General features: G+C 37.3%; 2 protein-coding genes across 2 annotated transcripts; both read right to left on the bottom strand.

The window, feature by feature from the left end:
* Positions 1 to 310: 310 nt before the first annotated feature.
* LOC138444121 (olfactory receptor 4N5) lies at positions 311 to 1,240 on the bottom strand. Its single transcript, XM_069597450.1, has one exon. It carries the CDS (start codon positions 1,238 to 1,240, stop codon positions 311 to 313), a length of 930 nt encoding a protein of 309 aa, XP_069453551.1.
* A 9,715-nt stretch (positions 1,241 to 10,955) lies between these two features.
* Positions 10,956 to 11,885, bottom strand: LOC138444120 (olfactory receptor 4L1-like). Its single transcript, XM_069597449.1, has one exon. It carries the CDS (start codon positions 11,883 to 11,885, stop codon positions 10,956 to 10,958), a length of 930 nt encoding a protein of 309 aa, XP_069453550.1.
* Positions 11,886 to 19,685: the final 7,800 nt, after the last annotated feature.

Here is a 19,685-nt window from a genome sequence, read left to right as displayed (position 1 = left end):
TCATCTCTCAGTCAAACTCTAACATGACATTATTTTTAATTAGCTTCAGAGTATTCAGACATTGTGGGTTTTTTTTTTTTTCCAGTTTAATAGTATAACCTATCTTTATCCACTCAAATATAGTCCCAGCAGATCTGGAATCTTACCTGTCCTGTTCATATACTTACAATAAAGCCTGAAACCTGAAAGTGTCTAATAAATACATTATTTGCTAAATGATTGATTGATTCTGTGCATTAATGAATAAATAACTTATTTAATTTCAAATGAACTTACTCCCCTCCTTGGTTTTCCAGTCTTTCCATTGCATTCAGCAAACCATGTGATGACTCAACAACTTCCTCATGGAAGCCTTTACTTCCTGATTGCGAAGGGTATAAATCACAGGGTTCATCAAAGGAAAGATTACGGTGTGAAAGAGAGAAACCACTTTGTCAGCTGGGAAGGCTCTGAAGGGGCGGGTGTAGATGAAGATGGCAGGTCCAAACATGAGAAACACGATGATAATGTGTGTGGTGCATGTGGACAGCGCCTTGCTCTTCCCCTCAGAGGAGTGCCCCTTTACACGGCAGAGGATGACTGCATAGGAGGCCAGGAGGCCCAGAAAGCACAGCAGGGTGAGCAGGCCACTGTTGGACACCATCAGGAGCTCCACCACAAAGGTGTCCGTGCAGGCCAGCTTGATGACCTGTGGCACGTCGCAGAAGAAGTTGTCCAGTCGGTTTGGACCACAGAAGGGCAAGTGGATAATGAGAGCCACTTGAACAATGGAATGAGTAAATCCCCCAAGCCACAGAGCCAACAGCAAGGCATAGCAGGCTCTAGGGTTCATGACAGTCGAATAGTGTAAAGGACGACAGATGGCAATGTAGCGGTCAAAGGCCATCACGACAAGAAGGAACATCTCCCCTGCCCCCAGAAAGTGCAAGAAGAAGAGCTGAGTGATGCAGCCTCTATAGGAGATCACCTTCTTGTCAGAGAGGAAGTCCACCAGCATCCTGGGAGCCACAATGAAGGAGTAGGATGCATCCAGGAAGGCCAGGTTGCCCAGGAAGAAGTAGAGGGGGGCTGTGAGGCCGGGGTCTGACCTGATGGTGAGGATGATGAGGAAATTTCCAGGGAGGATGATGAGGTAGAAAATTAAGACTAGTGTGAAGACCAGGAGCTGAACATCTTGAGACTGGGTCAGACCAAGTAGGATGAATTCTGTCACCTCAGTGCTGTTCTCCCTCTCCATCATTCCTCAGTCTGTGGAACAACAAAGAGGAGAATACCATCTGTTATAACCACCTTTTCATCTATCCCCTAGCTCTTCTCCAAATAAAAATAATATTTTCCACATCTAGCACTTTGCCAGCTGAAGGCACTTTACAAATCATAGCTCTCCTGTGTTTTCAGTTAAACTTCCTACCTTTCATTTTCCTGCTTCTCCAAGACACTGATCTTATGGCCACACCACTTGCATTCCTATTTAAGCATGTGTTTCTATATAATTGTGTTCCTAAGCTATTTTGCTTGAAGTATACTAGAAAATTCCTGATTAAAGCAAAACTAGTCATTATTAAGGTTGTCAGGTTGTTGTGGCTCTTGTTGTTGTCGGTGGTGCACTGTCTCTAATGCTTAGATTAGTTGCTGAGTTTTGGTCCCTTCTTCATCTCCACAGAGCAAAGATATTTTGCAGATGCTTCTTTCCTCCAGTTCCTGTAGAATTCCCAGTTCCTGATTTGCAGCTATGTGCTTCACTTTCTCTTTTTACCTTCATGCATTGGAGAAGGAAATGGCAACCCACTCCAGTGTTCTTGCCTGGAGAATCCCAGGGACGGGAAGCCTGGTGGGCTGCCGTCTAAGGGGTCTCACAGTGTCAGACACGACTGAAGCGACTTAGCAGCAGCAGCCTTGTTTTCAGAATTTGTGCCGCCTTAGTTCCATCACAGTGTTTTGCTTTGGTGCCCTTGTGCAACCTTACTCTATTTAGTCACCTGGATCTCAGCGAGTACACTACATTACATCTAACTGTGACTCAGGTGACTCAGTGGTAACGAATTCATCTGCCAATGCAGGAAATACTGGAGATGCAAATTCAATCCCTGGATCAAAAAGATCCCCTGGAGGAGGTAATGGCAACCCACTCCAGCTTTCTTGCCTGGATAATTCCATGGACAGAGGAGCTACAATCTACCGGGTCACAAAGAGTCAGACATGACTGAGCAACTAAGCACACATTCCCCTATTTACACCTCTGATTGGTCCCCAAGCCTGCATGTGTTCCACACCCTGTCCTGAAATCCTAATTGATACTAGTCCAGTCTTACTTGCTCACCAGATATATCTACAGTCTACTTTTCCCTCAGATCCAGGATGATAGCCAAATGCTATTCCCACAAATATTTTCTTGTAATATAAAACTTATTAGAATATATAAAATATTTTGACTATCTCAACTAATAAAATCAAAGCTAGATCTGGAAATGACCATATAGAACATGTAGTCTAATATATCATTCAGCAGATGAGAAAAATAGAGTAATTTCAGTTAAGATTCTTAAATTTGCAATGACTTTTCTTTTTAATTCTAATTAGTAAGTGATAGGGGCGAAAAGGTATGTGTTCCTCTGTTTAAACAGATTGTGTCTGTGTGTTCAGCTGTGTCTGATTCTTTGCAACCCCATGGACTGTAGCCCACCAGGCTCCTCTGTCTCTGGGACTTTCTATGTGATAAAGTTACTAATTAGTACTCCATCAACTTGTATGATTTTATTTAGGCGCTTAAATAATTGCTATCTGCTTATGTAAATACTTCGGCCTTGTGGGCTATAATCTGATCTAAAGAAGAATTCTGTTCATGACATCCAGAATTAAGGTTTAGTCTATATAGTGGTCTCCAAAATGGAGTATGCTCATCTCAGTGGATAAACAAGATAATCCATTAGGGTGCATAAAAACAATGGAACTTCTCCTTTTATTATTTTAAATCACGCTTTGAATTTTTAAAAGTATTTGTGATTGCTTTCTAAGTGTTACATTAGCATAATTGTAGAAGTATCCTATAAATAAACATTCATATATGTGATATTTGGGCATATTTGTTGAGATGAATGATGTAAAAGAAGGTTGTTGACTATAACAAAATATTATAATGTGACATATAGCAATATTTCCCTTGATTTTTAATTATACACAATGTTGATTTTCAAAAATGCTATGCATACAGTGGAATGCAATTTAGCAATGAAAAGGAATGGATTACTGATATATGTTACAACATGGATATAACTCAAAACCATTATGCTATATAAAAGGAGCCAGTCACAAAGGACCACATATTTTATAATTCAATTTATGCAAAATGTCCAGACAAGGCAAATCTGTAGATATAGAAAGTAAAAGAGTGGTTGCCAAGGAATAGGAATGGGATAGGAGTGACTGTTAATGAGTATGAGATTTCTTGGGGAGTGACAGAATGTTTTAAAATTATATCATGTTTATGCTTGCATAGCTCATTAAATACACTTAGCACTGAATAATATGGTCTAAATGGTCAATTTTATAATATGTTTTTTATATCTCAATAAATATTATTTGCACTGTGCTCAATCGCTCTAGTTGTGTCTGACTCTTTGTGACCTCGTGGACTGTAGCCTGCCAGGCTCCTCTGTGCATGGGATTTTCCCGGCAAGAATACTGGAGTGGGTTGCCATTTCCTTCTCCAAATTTCTTTAACTATTATTTAATGTAGCAGACAAGAGTAAAGAGGAAAAAAATTCTAATTGAAATTTGACATAATTATTACTAGCCTCCCTGGAAAGAGGAAGAGAGAAAAGGAAAGAGTAAAGGAAGACCACCCTTAACAAGTCTGTATAGGGAACTCAAGGGAAATTCACACAATCCACCAGTATCTTAGGCATACTTATTAGGAAACATCAGAACATGTGTTCCGTGTGATTAGCAACATCTGTAAGGAGCAGACAAATGTGACAAAGAAGTTGTTTATAACTCATGGGTGGGCTTTCCTCATAGCTCAATCGATAAAGAATCTGCCTGCTAATGCAGGAGACCTGGGTTCGATTCCTGGGTCAGGAAGATCCCCAGAGAAGGAAATGGCAACCCACTCCCATATTCTTGCCTGGAGAATCCTATGGACAGAGGAGCCCTGGCAGGCTACAGTCTGTGGGTCGCAAGAGTCGGACACGACTTAGGAACTAAACCAACCATACCATAACTCATGGGCACATGTTTGTGCATAAAAATACATATTCACACATTGTGAGTCTAAGAAAATTGAAATAGGAAAAAAAAAAGTCTTTGGTGACTTTCAAATTAGTTTAGGAGCTTCTTTCTTTCTTTTATCCACTTAAACACTGATTTGTCTCCACATTCATTCCTCATTCTGCCTGTAGAAACCTACTCTTAGGAAAGTAAGTCAACAGCTACCTCTATCTGTTCTTAAGTTTTGTGCATTTCAGGTGCTCAAGGTTATTTCTTTGGGTTCCAGGACAGAGGGATCACTATGAGTTACAGGCTCTTCCACTCTACCTTTGCTTTTATTTTCTATCATCCACCTCTACTCCCTATTTGTTATTAACAAATGAAAATCTATACCACTTAATACTTTAAATTCACTACTCTTCTCCCATTCCCATGTACATACCTTCTATTCCAGTGATTCTCAAATTCTGCTCTTCATAGAGATAAAGGACAGACGTGCCTTGGATGATTATTTCTCTGTGAAAAAAAAAAAAAAAAGAAAAGAATGAATTCTGAAAAAAAAAAAAAAGGCCCCAAACAATGGATCTTAGATGGACAAGCTTTTGTCCTAATCCTATAAAGCAAAGAAGTAGCTGTCAGTGTAGGCTAAGATGTAGATCTGAATGCTCTCATCGCTAATATTCCTTGTTATTTCAACTGGTACAAAAACACACCTGGAACTGAAGATGCATGGGTAGAGATGTCTATTTCTTTTCCTTCTTTCTGCAAGTGCAGACCCGCAACACCCCTCCACAAGCAATATCGAGCGTGCCTAGTTTCCAGCTGCTATTAGATCAGCTCCCCTCTGGGGACCTGATTACCATCCTGGCGTCTCACTCTTTAATCTTTCCCCATTTATTTCCTGTTCTTGTTTTTTATAATTTCCCATTTTCTTCCTGTTAATCCTACCTTAATACATTCATTTTCTCAATTATTCTTTTTATATTTATATTTTATTTAGCTTCCTTTATTTTCAATTTTATTCTTTTATTTTTTCTTGCAATTTCTCTTCCTTATTATATCTCTTGCTTTCACATCCTCCTTGCTTCCTTTCTTATCATTCTCTTTCTTTTCCTTCTTTTTGCCCAAATTCTTTCAGTGTTAAATCTTTCTCACCTCCTTCTCTATATGTATTCTATTTCATCGTGTTCCATGCCTGTCTTTCCATTAATTCTGAGGTAGTAGATTGTTTTTCTCATTCCATGGTAGAGGGAGCATGGTAGGTGCTTCCTAAATGTTCACTTAGAGTGGATTTTCTACAGACTGAAAATTCTTAACTTGGTCTTCGGCACTACGCCTTTTCTCCTGAATACTATCCTCTGAAATTTACTCAGTCTCACATATTAGTCACTCAGTCGCACATTCTCTCACATATTTTGTCTGCTTTTAACTCATTCTGATATATATGAAATGACTTTGTGCTCTAAAACTAATCTCCTTGATACCACCCTTACAAAGATGAAAGTTCAAATATGACAATGTGGTTTCTGATAATGTATTGATTTCTATATTTTATTACAATATATTGTTACTATTACTACAAGATTTAAAAAATGTGGATCAGGCAGAAGAATAAGAATATTTAATTGATAGTAGAGTTGTTCAGTTCAGTTCAGTTCAGTCGCTCAGTCATGTCTGACTCTTTGAGACCCCATGAATCGCAGCACACCAGGCCTCCCTGTCCATCACCAACTCCCAAAGTTCACTCAGACTCATGTCCATCAAGTCAGTGATGCCACCCAGCCATCTCATCCTCAGTCGTCCCCTTCTCCTGCCCCCAATCCCTCCCAGCATCAGAGTCTTTTTCAATGAGTCAACTCTTCTCATGAGGTGGCCAAAGTACTGGAGTTTCAACTTCAGCATCATTCCTTCCAAAGAAATCCCAGGGCTGATCTCCTTCAGAATGGACCGGTTGGATCTCCTTGCAGTCCAAGGGACTCTCAAGAGTCTTCTCCAACACCACAGTTCAAAAGCATCAATTCTTCGGTGCTCAGCCTTCTTCACAGTCCAGCTCTCACATCCATACATGACCACTGGAAAAACCATAACCTTGACTAGACGGACCTTAGTCAGCAAAGTAATGTCTCTGCTTTTGAATATGCTATCTAGGTTGGTCATAACTTTTCTTCCAAGGAGTAAGCATCTTTTAACTTCATGGCTGCAATCACCATCTGCAGTGATTTTGGAGCCCCCCCAAATAAAGTCTGACACTGTTTCCACTGTTTCCCCATCTATTTCCCATGAAGTGACGGGACCAGATGCCATGATTTTCGTTTTCTGAACGTTGAACTTTAAGCCAAATTTTTCACTCTCCACTTTCACTTTCATCAAGAGGCTTTTTAGTTCCTCTTCACTTTCTGCCATAAGGATGGTATCATCCGCATATCTGAGGTTATTGATATGAGGATTATGTAAAATTTTATTCAATTGCACAAATCTTCACCCATACAATATCTTATAAATTAAGTGAAATAGTTAAATTAGATCATATAAATTTGTATTTTCCTTTAATACTCCAAGATTTTATATAGTATCAGGAATATTATTTGAAGATATTTTATTTAATATAAGTGACTATTTCTATAGTTTGGTAACTGTATAACCTTGGACGAGTTATTTAGTGTTTTTTCAATCTAAAAAGGAGAAATAATATATCCCATCCTTTTGGGGTCAAATGAGATGATCAGTAGCCAATTCACATCTACTTAGGCTGAACTAAAACATCCAGTAATTAGACAAATGTAGATCTCACCTTTTCTCTGTTGCTGCAACATTATCCTATTAGCATGCATTTTCAGGCAGCAAATGTCTCGGACAGTTACAATGTGACTTGTTTTCTATTTTCTTCTTCCTTTCAATTTCTTTCAAATATGAAGACTGAGCAAAAATTTCACCTCACCAGGTGTTCAGTGTGACTCTCAAACAAATGGCCATTATCTTCCTCCTGATAAAAAGGGGATTAACTGATCATTCCAGAATTTTTCCTTAAATATATATTCTCATGGTGAAACATGATGAATTCTAAATCTGTTCTACAACTTATAATGCAATAAGGGGTGTATGGGGGTATTATAGCTACTTTAAGCCTACAGAGTACTTTCAGTGGGAATATTAGAATGTCATCTAGAACTAGAGGAAAAGATGAGAATACTTTAAGGATTAATTGTTCAAAAAATGTACCAGCTAGGGCCACACAGGTCTTGTTAAGATATAGAATTTGACAGTTTATCAGTGACAGTGATAATGGAATGGCACATATGTTTATTAAGTATAATGAAAGTAGAAAGTCTAGGGAGATTATTTTAGATCTTATTATACAATTCATACAAGTGATGAAAATGCATGGTTGTTTAATAAGAAGTTAAATAGTGAAAATAAATCAATGGTAAATATGTTACTACCTTTATTTCTTTGTATAGAAGAGTTTGATAGAGAATATATTATGCTCAAAATGTTTTTCAAGAATAATTCTCCTTAAATAAGAGAACTTCATGATGTCTTGTAGAATAGTCTCTCTAGGGATATGCTGTCTCAAATAAGAGAATTATTATACTGTGATTTTTGTATCTATAGTTATTCACTTTTTTGAATGTGTGTTCAGCTGTAGCAAAATGAAGAATTTTTAGTTTCTAAATTAATGTTATATGGAAGAAAAAATACTTAATTGTAAGAAATTAATTTGACTTTTTGTTTAAGAAGTGAAATAAATCTATCACATTAAAATTAAAATAACAAACATCTTTTTCAAAAGGAAAACAATATATGATCAAGTGTACTTTCATTCAAATTTATATCCAATTCAGCCAGAGACGCAGTAGGAGATAAAAAGTTGGAGAAAGAGGTAAAGAGATGAAAATAATGTTATTTATTTTTTCCTATTATAATCTGTGCTGCAAATAAATAACTTTGAATATATGTCATTTTGCTTGGATAAAATTAATATAACAATATAAATTTCCAGAAAGACAGATTGAAATGTAATTGGAAACTACAGGAGAAAAGAGGGGAAAAAATGGAAAGACATAATGGAAAAAAAAAAGAAGAAAAGATGTAGAGACAAAACCATGCCCACAGAGATGCCTGTGCCACAAAGTCATGTATGCAGATACAAGAAAAGGAGGAGAGGACAAAGAGAGAGGAGAGAGTGTCAAGAGAGAGGAAATATCCCTGGAAATGCAGTGCCTTTTGTTGTGATTTTTGGGTTTTATTGTTTTTTCTGTATAATTACAGATTCCTCAGGGATTTCAGTTTTCAGTAGTGATTGATAAGATAGATTCTATTTCTTTGAGAAGCCTCTGAGAAGTTGAGGTGTTAGGTGCATGTATTGATTCTTTCCCTCCCCAGGGAGAAATGAGAGCTAAGGTTTTTAATCACCAAGTAGTATTCTTTTTAAAAAAATATATAAATTTATTTATTTTAATTGGAGGTTAATTACTTTACAATATTGTATTGGTTTTGCCATGCATCAACATGAATCTGACACAGGTATACACGTGTTCCCCATCCTGAACCCCCCTCCCTCCTCCCTCCCCGTACCATCCCTCTGGGTCATCTCAGTGCACCAGCCCCAAGCATCCAGTATCATGCAACAAACCTGGACTGGTGATTCGTTTCTTGCATGATATTATACATGTTTCAATGTCATTCTCCCAAATCATCCCACCCTCTCCCTCTCCCACAGAGTCCAGAAGACTCTTCTACACATCTGTGTCTCTTTTGCTATCTTGCATACAGGGTTATCATTACCATCTTTCTAAATTCCATATATATGCGTTAGTATACTGTATTGGTGTTTTTCTTTCTGGCTTACTTCACTCTGTATAATTGGCTCCAGTTTCATCCACCTCATTAGAACTGATTCAAATGTATTCTTTTTAATGGCTGAGTAATACTCCATTGTGTAGATGTACCACAGCTTTCTTAAACATTCATCTGCTGATGGACATCTAGGTTGTTTCCATGTCCTGGCTATTATAAACAGTGTTGCGATGAACATTGGGGTACACGTGTCTCTTTCAATTCTGGTTTCCTTGATGTGTATGCCCAGCAGTGGGATTGCTGGGTCATAAGGCAGTTCTATTTTCAGTTTTTTAAGGAATCTCCACACTGTTCTCCATAGTGGCTGTACTAGTTTGCATTCCCACGAACAGTGTAAGAGGGTTCCCTTTTCTCCACATCCAGCTTCATGTTCATCTCACTCATAGTATCTTTCTGGCAGATGAGCTTTTCTACCTGACATGAATTGTTTAATAAGCCAATTAGATCTGCAAATTTACTCAGTTGAATTTTGTATTTTAACAGGTGTTTCAAACCACAGTATTTTCAGTGAACGTGTGTTTTCTTCTACCAAATACTCAAGCCTATCACTTTGAAGCTGCAAGTTAAAAGAAAATTATCACCTTGATGTTTCAGGACATACAAAGAATTTGATGACAAGCCAAACCCTTGTTAGGGAAGCACTTATTTTCATCTCCACTAAAAATCAAGTTTGAGAGACTTTTTTTTTTTTTTCTTGCTGCCTGCTTCTGCTGGGCAAGCTTTCTTCTGATTTTTTCTCTTTTTTTTTTTTCCCAGACTCTGAGCTCTCATTCAGGTGAAGTCTGAGCCATCCCTGTTCAGGCTCAAAGTCTAGTCCACAGTGCTCTCCCAAATTCAGTTTTACTAGCAGGCTCTAGGCAGTGGTATTCTATAGATGTTCTCAAAGTAGGCAATGGTTCCATGGTGGTGTATTTTTCTGGAATGCCATTGAAAGTTCAAACTAAAGTTCAGGTGTGATTTCTTAAAATTTCTTTTTAAAATCATTAATTTTAAAAATATTTTAAATGATTTTGACAATTCTAAATGTTTTGTCAGCCGAGGGACTGAAAAGCTTGAGCGAGTTTTACTGATAGACACAAAAGTCTTACATAATATTTTATCAAATGACATACAATTCCATCTACCACTGAATGTATACTTTACCTTGCAATTAGGATTCCTTTAATATCAGATGTGCTATATTGTAGGGCTGAGATATTTTTGTTTACTATGTAGAAATAGAGTTGAATATAATTCTTATGTCAAATATTCTTAAATTATGATATATAACATAAAATCAAACAGTGTACTTCTTTTTTTTTCATTTACGTTTGAAAGTCAACTCTTCACACTTATGAGCATGTGGTTTCAAGGCTGCTCTTTGTAGTTCTATTGAAATTGTCCTTCCATTATTTCTTTTTCCTTTCTAGTATCTTATATTCCTTCTGTCATCTTATATTAACTATACTATCAAATTTATTTCTCTCATTGGTTCAAGAGGTTGGAATTAAATTTTTGCCTTTGCTGTTGGCATTCTTTAAATAATGATTTATTCAGGGTAGCACATTTATGGTAGTATAAATTAGTGATAATCATTAGCAATCTATATTAAAATAATCTCCGATAGTACCACTACATATTTTTATAATTATCTCTTCACTAATAAATAAATATTGACTTTATCATAAAGTATTTAATGACATTATATGTCTGTTTTGCTGTAGATAACTATCATTATGTGTTATAACAGCATTAACGGTGAATTTAAAGCAATTTATCATTAATTTTTTCTGCACCCAGTTATGATTCTAAAATAAAAGACTAAAACCATGTATTACATATAATATATTCAAATTATGTTAGCCTTATATTTGAAAGCTGGATTACTTATACAATTCTAAAGTCTAAAAGTTCTATGTGGAGCTAACATTTTGGAACCTTATTTTTTTCATGGCCTCTTGCATTTTCTTACTTCCCAAGGTGTAAATAATAGGGTTCAATAAGGGTGTGATAACAGTGTAAAATACAGCAAGCACTTTATTTCTGGCAAAACTCTTGAAAGGCCAGGCATAGATGAAGATACACGGCCCAAAGAACAGACTGACCACAGTGATGTGGGCAGACAGTGTGGACAGAGCTTTGGAGAGGCCTCCAGATGACCTTCGTTGCACAGTGGCCAGGATGACCGTGTAGGAGACAAGCAGGAGGAGGAAACACGTGAGGGACAACAGCCCGCTGTTAGCAGTGACACACAGTTCCAGGGCCTGTGTCTCCACACACACAAGCTTAATCACAAGGGGAAGGTCACAGAACATACTGTCTATGATGCGGGGGCCACAGAAAGGCAGGTGTATCATTAATACCATCTGACTCATGGTGTGTGTAAAACCAATTGTCCATGAGAGTATAACAAACCCGTTCAACAACCTGTGGTTCATGATTTTCCTGTAGTGCAGGGGTTTACATACGGCCACATATCTGTCAAAAGCCATGGCTACCAGCAGAGTCATCTCAGCACCTCCAAACAAGTGCATAAAGAACATCTGGGCCATGCATCCCCATACAGAGATGGTCTTGTGTTCAGTGAGCAAGTCTCTGATCATCTTGGGTGTGGTGACCGTGGAGAGACACATGTCCAAAAAGGACAGGTTTCCAAGGAGGAAGTACATGGGAGAATGAAGGGTGGAACTGCATGTCACTGTGACCATAATGAGAGCGTTTCCCAGCACAGTAGCCCCACAGATCAAGGGGAATGTCACAAAGAAGACAATCTGAAGTCCCCATCCTGCAGAAAATCCTTGTAAAATAAACTCAGTCACTTCAGATCCATTTTTCAGATCCATTTACTCAACTCAAAAAAAGTTCCAGAAGTTCTTTCTTATCTCGGATATTTTCAAGAAATGATTAGTGCCTACAAATTAGAGAAAATAAAATGAAAAGAATGTTGTTCCTGTAGGTTAGCCTTCAGAAGTGTACAGAGTGTATACTAAAATGTTGACAGTGGACCTGGGAGTACACAGAGGACAGAACCACACTTAGCCTTCTATGAAGAGCTGTGCTACACGAATAACATGTAAATCAGCAGAAATATTACTGTTGACACTTTTGTGACAGTAAATGCAATAATTACATGCACTATGGAGAAACGACAAAGCTTGACAACTATTAACATGAAAACCAACTATAATTTGGGGACCATTGCCTTTGTCACATGGATTTATTTGTTTTTACTTCCAGAATTATATTTTCTTATTTTTTAAAACTAAACATAAAGATAAGTTTCTATTGTAAATGCTCCTGTTAATGAGAAAGGGACTATACTTTTCACATAGTTCCTATGGTACATGGAATTTTACAACCCATGATACAATTAACAAAAGAAAAATCTGAATATGAAATTAATTCAATTAAGCAGAAATTGATTAAAAAGACTTATTTTGGCCTTTTACTTTATTTCAGAGGGAAAGATGGCATTCATTTAAGTTGATGACTTTCCCAGCGCTTGTGTCTCTTATTCTTTTTCCTGACCAAGTCTTCTCAAAATATTTATTTCTGCACTTAATAGACCTGTTCTTCTATTATGAATTCAAAGGCAATTTAAATGAAAGGAAAGAAATTATTTTATAGCTTAGACAACAAAATGTATTGGTAAAGAAACTTTTATTCCTCTTGAATAATTAATTGCCAATTAGATTTTATTGCTTTCACTCAATTTATTATCCACTTTGGAGAAAATTGAAGGTAGAAAAATATACATTAGCACTAGGATAGAACTTTCTAATCATTTTTTCTCCAAATCTTATTTAGTAAATGATTTCCCTGAGTCCTAAAGGCAAGACCACTCCCAAGAATGTGTAGTGAGTATTAGATCAGATAGCATATGTATAAGCTCCTGGTTTGGCACAGAATGAGCACCGAGAAGGCATATATTGAGTCAGTTATTCATGTAAATCCAAGATTAAAGTCTGAGAATAATTTACATAAATCCCTGTTAGAAAAGTAATAAAACAAGGCTTATTTTATTAAGTTATCAGATATGAACATTTCCACTCTTGCTCATGTGTATACAATACACATTACTTAAGGTAACAAGTAAATCTTTTCTTTCCCTTTCATATAGACATTTTAAGAAAACAAACATAATTTCAGTATTGATGGATTTTATACTTTTTAAAACCTATGCACGCTTATCCTAGACAAACCTCAAAAACTAAGTAAAAGAGACCTAACACAAAAGACCACGTTATATAATTTCATTTATGTGAAATATTTAAAATCAAAAATCCATAAAGACAGAAATTATATCAGTAGTCCCCTTGAGTTGGGAGGTGAATGCCAGTGAGCACTGCTGATGATAATGACTTAAATCAGATTGTGGTGATAGGTACACAAATATATGAGTGTAATAATAATCACTTACATGTGTACTTAAAAAGGGTAAATGTATACTATGTGAATTATATTCAATAAAATGCAAACATTATACATTTTTAACTTTTATTCATGTTAAAATTTGGTGTTTGTAAATTATAGTTTTCTAGTACTGTACAGCTGCTTATACTAAAATATATTTCACTGTGAGATAATTAATGACCTACTGCAGTCCAATTGAATCTACTTATAAATGTATTAATACCCCTATTTGAATTTATATTTTTGGCTATGTTTAGTATTTGGAAACTTGCTCTTCTCTGTTCTTGCTAAACAGTTTTCTTCATACTTTTCATACTATTTTGAATACTCATAATTAGTTTCCTGGAATATTCAAATTTTCCTTCAATCCAGAGTTCCAAAGAAAAGCAAGGAGAGATAAGAAAGCCTTCCTCAGAGATCAATGCAAAGAAATAGAGGAAAACAAGAGAATGGGAAAAACTAGAGATCTCTTCAAGAAAATTAGAGACACCAAGGGAACACTTATTCAAAGATGGGCTCAATAAAGGACAGACATAGTAGGGACCTAATGGAAGCAGAAGATATTAAGAAGAGGTGGCAAGAATACACAGAAGAACTGTACAAAAAAGATATTCACGACCCAGATAATCAAGATGGTGTGATCACTCACCTAGAGCCAGACATGTGAAGTCAAGTGGGCCTTAGAAAGCATCACTATGAGCAAAACTAGTGGAGGTGATGGAATTCCTGTTGAACTATTTCAAATCCTGAAAGATGATGCTGTGAAAGTGCTGCACACAATATGCCAGCAAATTTGGAAAACTCAGCAGTGGCCACAGGACTGTAAAAAGTCAGTTTTCATTCCAATCCCAAAGAAAGGCAATGCCAAAGAATGCTCAAACTACTGCACAATTGCACTCATCTCACGTGCTAGTAAAGTAATGCTCAAAATTCTCCATGCCAGGCTTCAGCAATATGTGAACCATGAACTCCCTGATGTTCAAGCTGGTTTTAGAAAAGGCAGAGGAACCAGAGATCAAATTTCCAACATCTGTTGGATCATGGAAAAGGCAAGAGAATTCCAGAAAAACGTCTATTTCTGCTTTATTGACTATGCCAAAGCCTTTGACAGTGTGGGTCACAATAAACTGTGGAAAATTCTGAAAGAGATGGGAATGCCAGACCACCTGACCTGCCTCTTGAGAAACCTGTATGCAGGTCAGGAAGCAATAGTTAGAACTAGACAGGGGCAACAGACTGGTTCCAAATAGGAAAAGGAGTACATCAAGGCTGTATATTGTGACCCTGCTTATTTAACTTACATGCAGAGTACCTCATGAGAAATGCTGGGCTGGAGGAAGCACAAGCTGGAATCAAGATTTCCGGGAGAAATATCAATAACCTCAGATATGAAGATAACACCACTCTTATGGCAGAAAGTGAAGAGGAACTAAAGAGCTTCTTGATGAAAGTGAAAGATGAGAGTGAAAAAGTTGGCTTAAAGCTCAACACTCAGAAAATGAAGATCATGGCATCTGGTCCCATCACTTCATGGGAAATAGATGGGGAAACAGTGGAAACAGTGGCTGACTTTATTTTTCTCGGCTCCAAAATCACTGCAGATGGTGATTGCAGTCATGAAATTAAAAGACACTTAGTCCTTGGAAAGAAAGTTATGACAAACCTAGACAGCATATTCAAAAGTAGAGACATTACTTTGCCAACAAAGGTCCGTCTAGTCAAGCCTATGGTTTTTCCAGTGGTCATGTATGGATGTGATAGTTGGACTATAAAGACAGCTGAGCACTGAAGAATTGATGCTTTTGAACTGTGGTGTTGGAGAAGACTCTTGAGAGTCCATTGGACTGCAAGGAGATCCAACCAGTCCATCCTAAAGAGATCAGTCCTGGGTGTCCATTGTAAGGACTGATGTTGAAGCTGAAACTCCAATACTTTGGCCACCTGATGCGAAAAGCTGACTCACTGGAAAAGACCCTGATGCTGGGGAAGATTGAGGGCAGGAGGAGAAGGGGTCGACAGAGGATGAGATGATTGCATGGCATCACTGACTCAATGGACATGGGTTTGGGTCTACTCTGGGAGTTGGTGATGGACAGGGAGGCCCGGCGTGCTGCAGTTCATGGGGTCTCAAAGAGTCGAATACGACTGAGTGACTGAAATGAACTGAACTACACTCTTGAATATGAAGGGTTTTCCTGGTGGCTCAGACAGTAAAAAAAATCCTCCTGCAATTCAGGAGATCCTGGTTCCATCCCTCAGTCAAGATGAGCCCCTGGAGAATGAAATGGCAACCCACTCCAGTATTCTTGCCTGAAGAATCCCATGGACAGACGAGCCTGGCAGGCTGCAGTTCATAGGGTTGCAGAGAGCTGGACACTACTGAAGCGACTTTGCACTTTAATACAAACATCTTGTAGGGACTTCTCACTCTTTCAGATTTATTTAAAATCTAATTGTATTAATGGTACGTTTTATACAGAGATTTTCTAAATACCTAGTTTGTCTACCTAACTCTACCTTGCCAACTCCTGCTTCAACTGTCATTATGTATGCATATTTACATTTTCTGCCAACACTTGAACCTTGATCCCTATTCTGCGGAAAATGCCATGAGTTTCTAGGTTTTCCTTTATTTGATTTGATAGTATGAATTATTTGGATACTCAGGATTTACTTTGGAGAAGGTGATGGCACCCCACTCCATTTTCTTGCCTGGAAAATCCCATGGACGGAGGAGCCTGGTGGGCTGCAGTCCATGGGGTCGTGAAGAGTCGGACATGACTGAGTGACTTCACTTTCGCTTTTCACTTTCATGCATTGGAGAAGGAAATGGCAACCCACTCCAGTGTTCTTGCCTGGAGAATCCCAGGGGCAGGGGAGCCTGGTGGGCTGCCGTCTATGAGGTCGCACAGAGTCGGACACGACTGAAGCGACTTAGCAAGCAAGCAAGCAAGCAGGATTTACTTTTCTTAATTTTAGTCATGATTCCTAATCACATCATCTATTGCCATATCTTACTTTGCAATATCATTTTAAGAATATATACCTTTTAAATTTTCATGAAAATTGTTGGTTATAATTCATTGTGAAATAGGTATGTGATTTCAAATCTTAAAATCCATAGCCTTTTCCTTTTCAGCCAACACAGAATTAATTAAAATAGCATTTTCAGTGTATGAACCTTGTAATGAATTAGCTCTCTGTAACATTTTCTCTTACCTGTTCTAAAGGCACAGTATTAGGAGCAGCATGTTCAGGAGTTTGTTCAAAATGACAAATCTACTTTTCACTCTCTGTGAGTCCCTTCATATGATTCTGGGTACTATTTTAGGCCTGTTTTATAAAGATGTGAACCACATTGGAGGCAGATTTGTTGGATCTCTGGGAATCCAAATTTTAGTGGAAGTAGTTAAACACCGAGGCTTCTACCATAGTGTGACCAGGAAAGATGTTCACACTTAATTTCTGATCCTGGAATATGAAGTCACTCTCTGGTCATTTCCTGGAGTATTCAAATTTTCCTTTATTCTCTTGAATATGAGAGGTTTCCCTGGTGGGAAGTTGGAATGATTAAAATAGGCATGAGAGTGTTGGTGGATTGTAATATAGTAAGTGTAGACAGCTTTGATTTAACACAGACTTCATTTTCCTCACTTTACTCCCAAGAAATTTTCTTACATTCCTTCTAAGAACTCTGCAGTAATTTTTGAGATGAATAATTGAAAAACCTTTCTGTCCACCAAAACCTTAATATAAAAATGGATCTACACATATTGCATAAAAGCACATCTTATGTATATGTTTACATATTCCAGAAGTAGAAATTTTAAAAAATAAAATTGAAATAAATTATGTTAAATTATTTAAAATTGATAAAGAGACACGACTGAGCAACTGAACTGAACTGATATGCACATCATATAGAAATGATGCTAAAGCTGAAACTCCAGTACTTTGGCCACCTCATGAGAAGAATTGACTCACTGGAAAAGACTCTGATGCTGGGAGGGATTGAGGGCAGGAGGAGAAGGGGACGACAGAGGATGAGACGGCTGGATGGCATCACTGACTCGATGGAGTGATGAGTGAACTCTGGGAGTTGGTGATGGACAGGGAGGCCTGGCGTGCTGCGACTCATGGAGTCGCAAAGAGTCGGACACAACTGAGCGACTGAACTGAACTGAACTGAATGATATTTCTGCTTTAAGCTAACTAAAATATAGCTATTTTCGTTATCCAGGTATCTATGAGATTTTGAGAGAATATTTGTACTTGGCACAAAATAGTTTTATAATCATTTCTGGTGCTGCTGTGCTGTGTGCTCGGTTGTGCCTGACTCTGTGACCCCATGGACTGTATGCTGCCAGGCTTCTCTGTCCGTGGAATCTTCCAGGCAAGAATACTGGAGTGGGTGCCATTTCCTACTTGGGGATCTCCCAGACCCAGGGATCAAACCTGCATCTCTTGCTTTGACAGGGGGATTTTTAACACTGTGCCACCTAGGAAACCCTTTCATAATCATTATCCTTTTAAAAATAAAATATAATAAGTTCTTGTTTTGTAAGTTGTTCCTTTTACTAAAGTAATCTTATTGATGTTTCTGGTATACTCTGCAACACAGGCTTCAAAGTCTGTTTCGATAACTTGACAAGGGATGCTCTGAATAACTTTTGAATTGGTTGACATCTCTGTTCCTTATCTCCAAATCTTTATTTAATTCTAGTCAAATTCATCATTTAACCTATGGTTTAATATAGAGCTTTTGCATGCTGCTGCTGCTGCTAAGTCACTTCAGTCGTGTCCGGCTCTGTGCGACCCCATAGACAGCAGCCCACTAGGCTCCTCTGTCCCTGGGATTCTCCAGGCAAGAATACTGGAGTGGGTTGCCATTTCCTTCTCCAATGCATGAAAGTGAAAAGTGAAAGTGAAGTCTCTCAGTCGTGCCCGACTCTTAGAGACCCCATGGACTATAGCATACCAGGCTCCTCTGTCCATGGGATTTTCCAGGCAAGAGTATTGGAGTGGGGTGCCATTGCCTTCTCAAGGGTTTTTTGCATAGGTATTGCTTTTTTGCAAGAGTCATTGTGGTTGATGGGAATTTCTCATATACAAATGTTAAAATCTCCCATAGTCTTACAATGAGCAAAATTCCTTTCCACAAGACTTAATTTATTCTATCACTATATTTGCAAGCATTAGAAATGGTTTGTGTGTACCTTTCCATGGTGTTTGCTGATAAAGAATGCATTTTATTTATTGTCATATTGTTCATCTTACCCATTTTTACAGAATAGCAGAAAAACAAGTATTTTTCTCAGTGAAATGTGGCTTTGTTAATTTGCTATCAATAAGAAACATTCTAAAACACTTTTTATTATATTAAGTGAAAAATTTAAAGCCTTCCATTGAGTATTATATGACTATTAATATTTCAAAGAAAATTATCAGTAGTTTCATTATGGCATTATTGGAAAAGGTGTTTGATATATTTTAAATCTTATGTTTATTGAGACTTATTTTATTGCTTAACTTGATATCTACCCTAGAGAGTGTTCTATGTGAAATTGAAAAAATATATATTCTATTGATCTTGGATGGAATGTTCAATAAATATCTGTTAAGTTTTTCTGTTCTAATTTGTCATTAAAGACCAATATTTCTTTATGATTTTCTGTCTGGAAGAAAATCCACTGATATAAGTAGTGTGTTAAAGGCCCCCTACCATTATTGTACTGTCCTTTTATGTCTGTTATTACTTGTTTCACGTATTTAGAAGTTCCTATGCTGAGTGCATAAGTACTTACAAGTGCTATTTCTATTTTGAAAAATAAATGATTTTCATTTTTACAAGATGTAATACTAGTCAATCTTGTTTATATCCAGGTTAGCAAATAAGGCATGAATAGCTGCAAAGAGATTTTAATATTTTAGTAAATTCATAGAGTACTTGATAGTGTAACACAACTTGTAACTTAAAATTGTATTTCATTTAAGCATAAATTTCTGATATTTAAAGCAGAAGATAATCAGCAGCTTAGAAAATAACAGAGAAGAAACCAAAAAAAGAAAAATTTAAATGAGAGACAGGGGACATAGAAGGGCTACTTGGTAAGTTTGGTGTCTCAGTAGCACGTTTACTGGATGACTTGAAGGCAGAAATACAAAATAAAAAACAGCCATGAGGTTGTTCTCTGATACCTGTTTCTCCTGCACTACCCTGCTTTTTCAAA

The sequence above is a fragment of the Ovis canadensis genome, chromosome 7 (genome assembly GCF_042477335.2).
Source record: "Ovis canadensis isolate MfBH-ARS-UI-01 breed Bighorn chromosome 7, ARS-UI_OviCan_v2, whole genome shotgun sequence".
Classification (NCBI taxonomy): Eukaryota; Metazoa; Chordata; class Mammalia; order Artiodactyla; family Bovidae; genus Ovis; species Ovis canadensis.
Note: the sequence above shows the minus strand (reverse complement) of the source record. Positions and strands in the feature narration are given on the sequence as shown.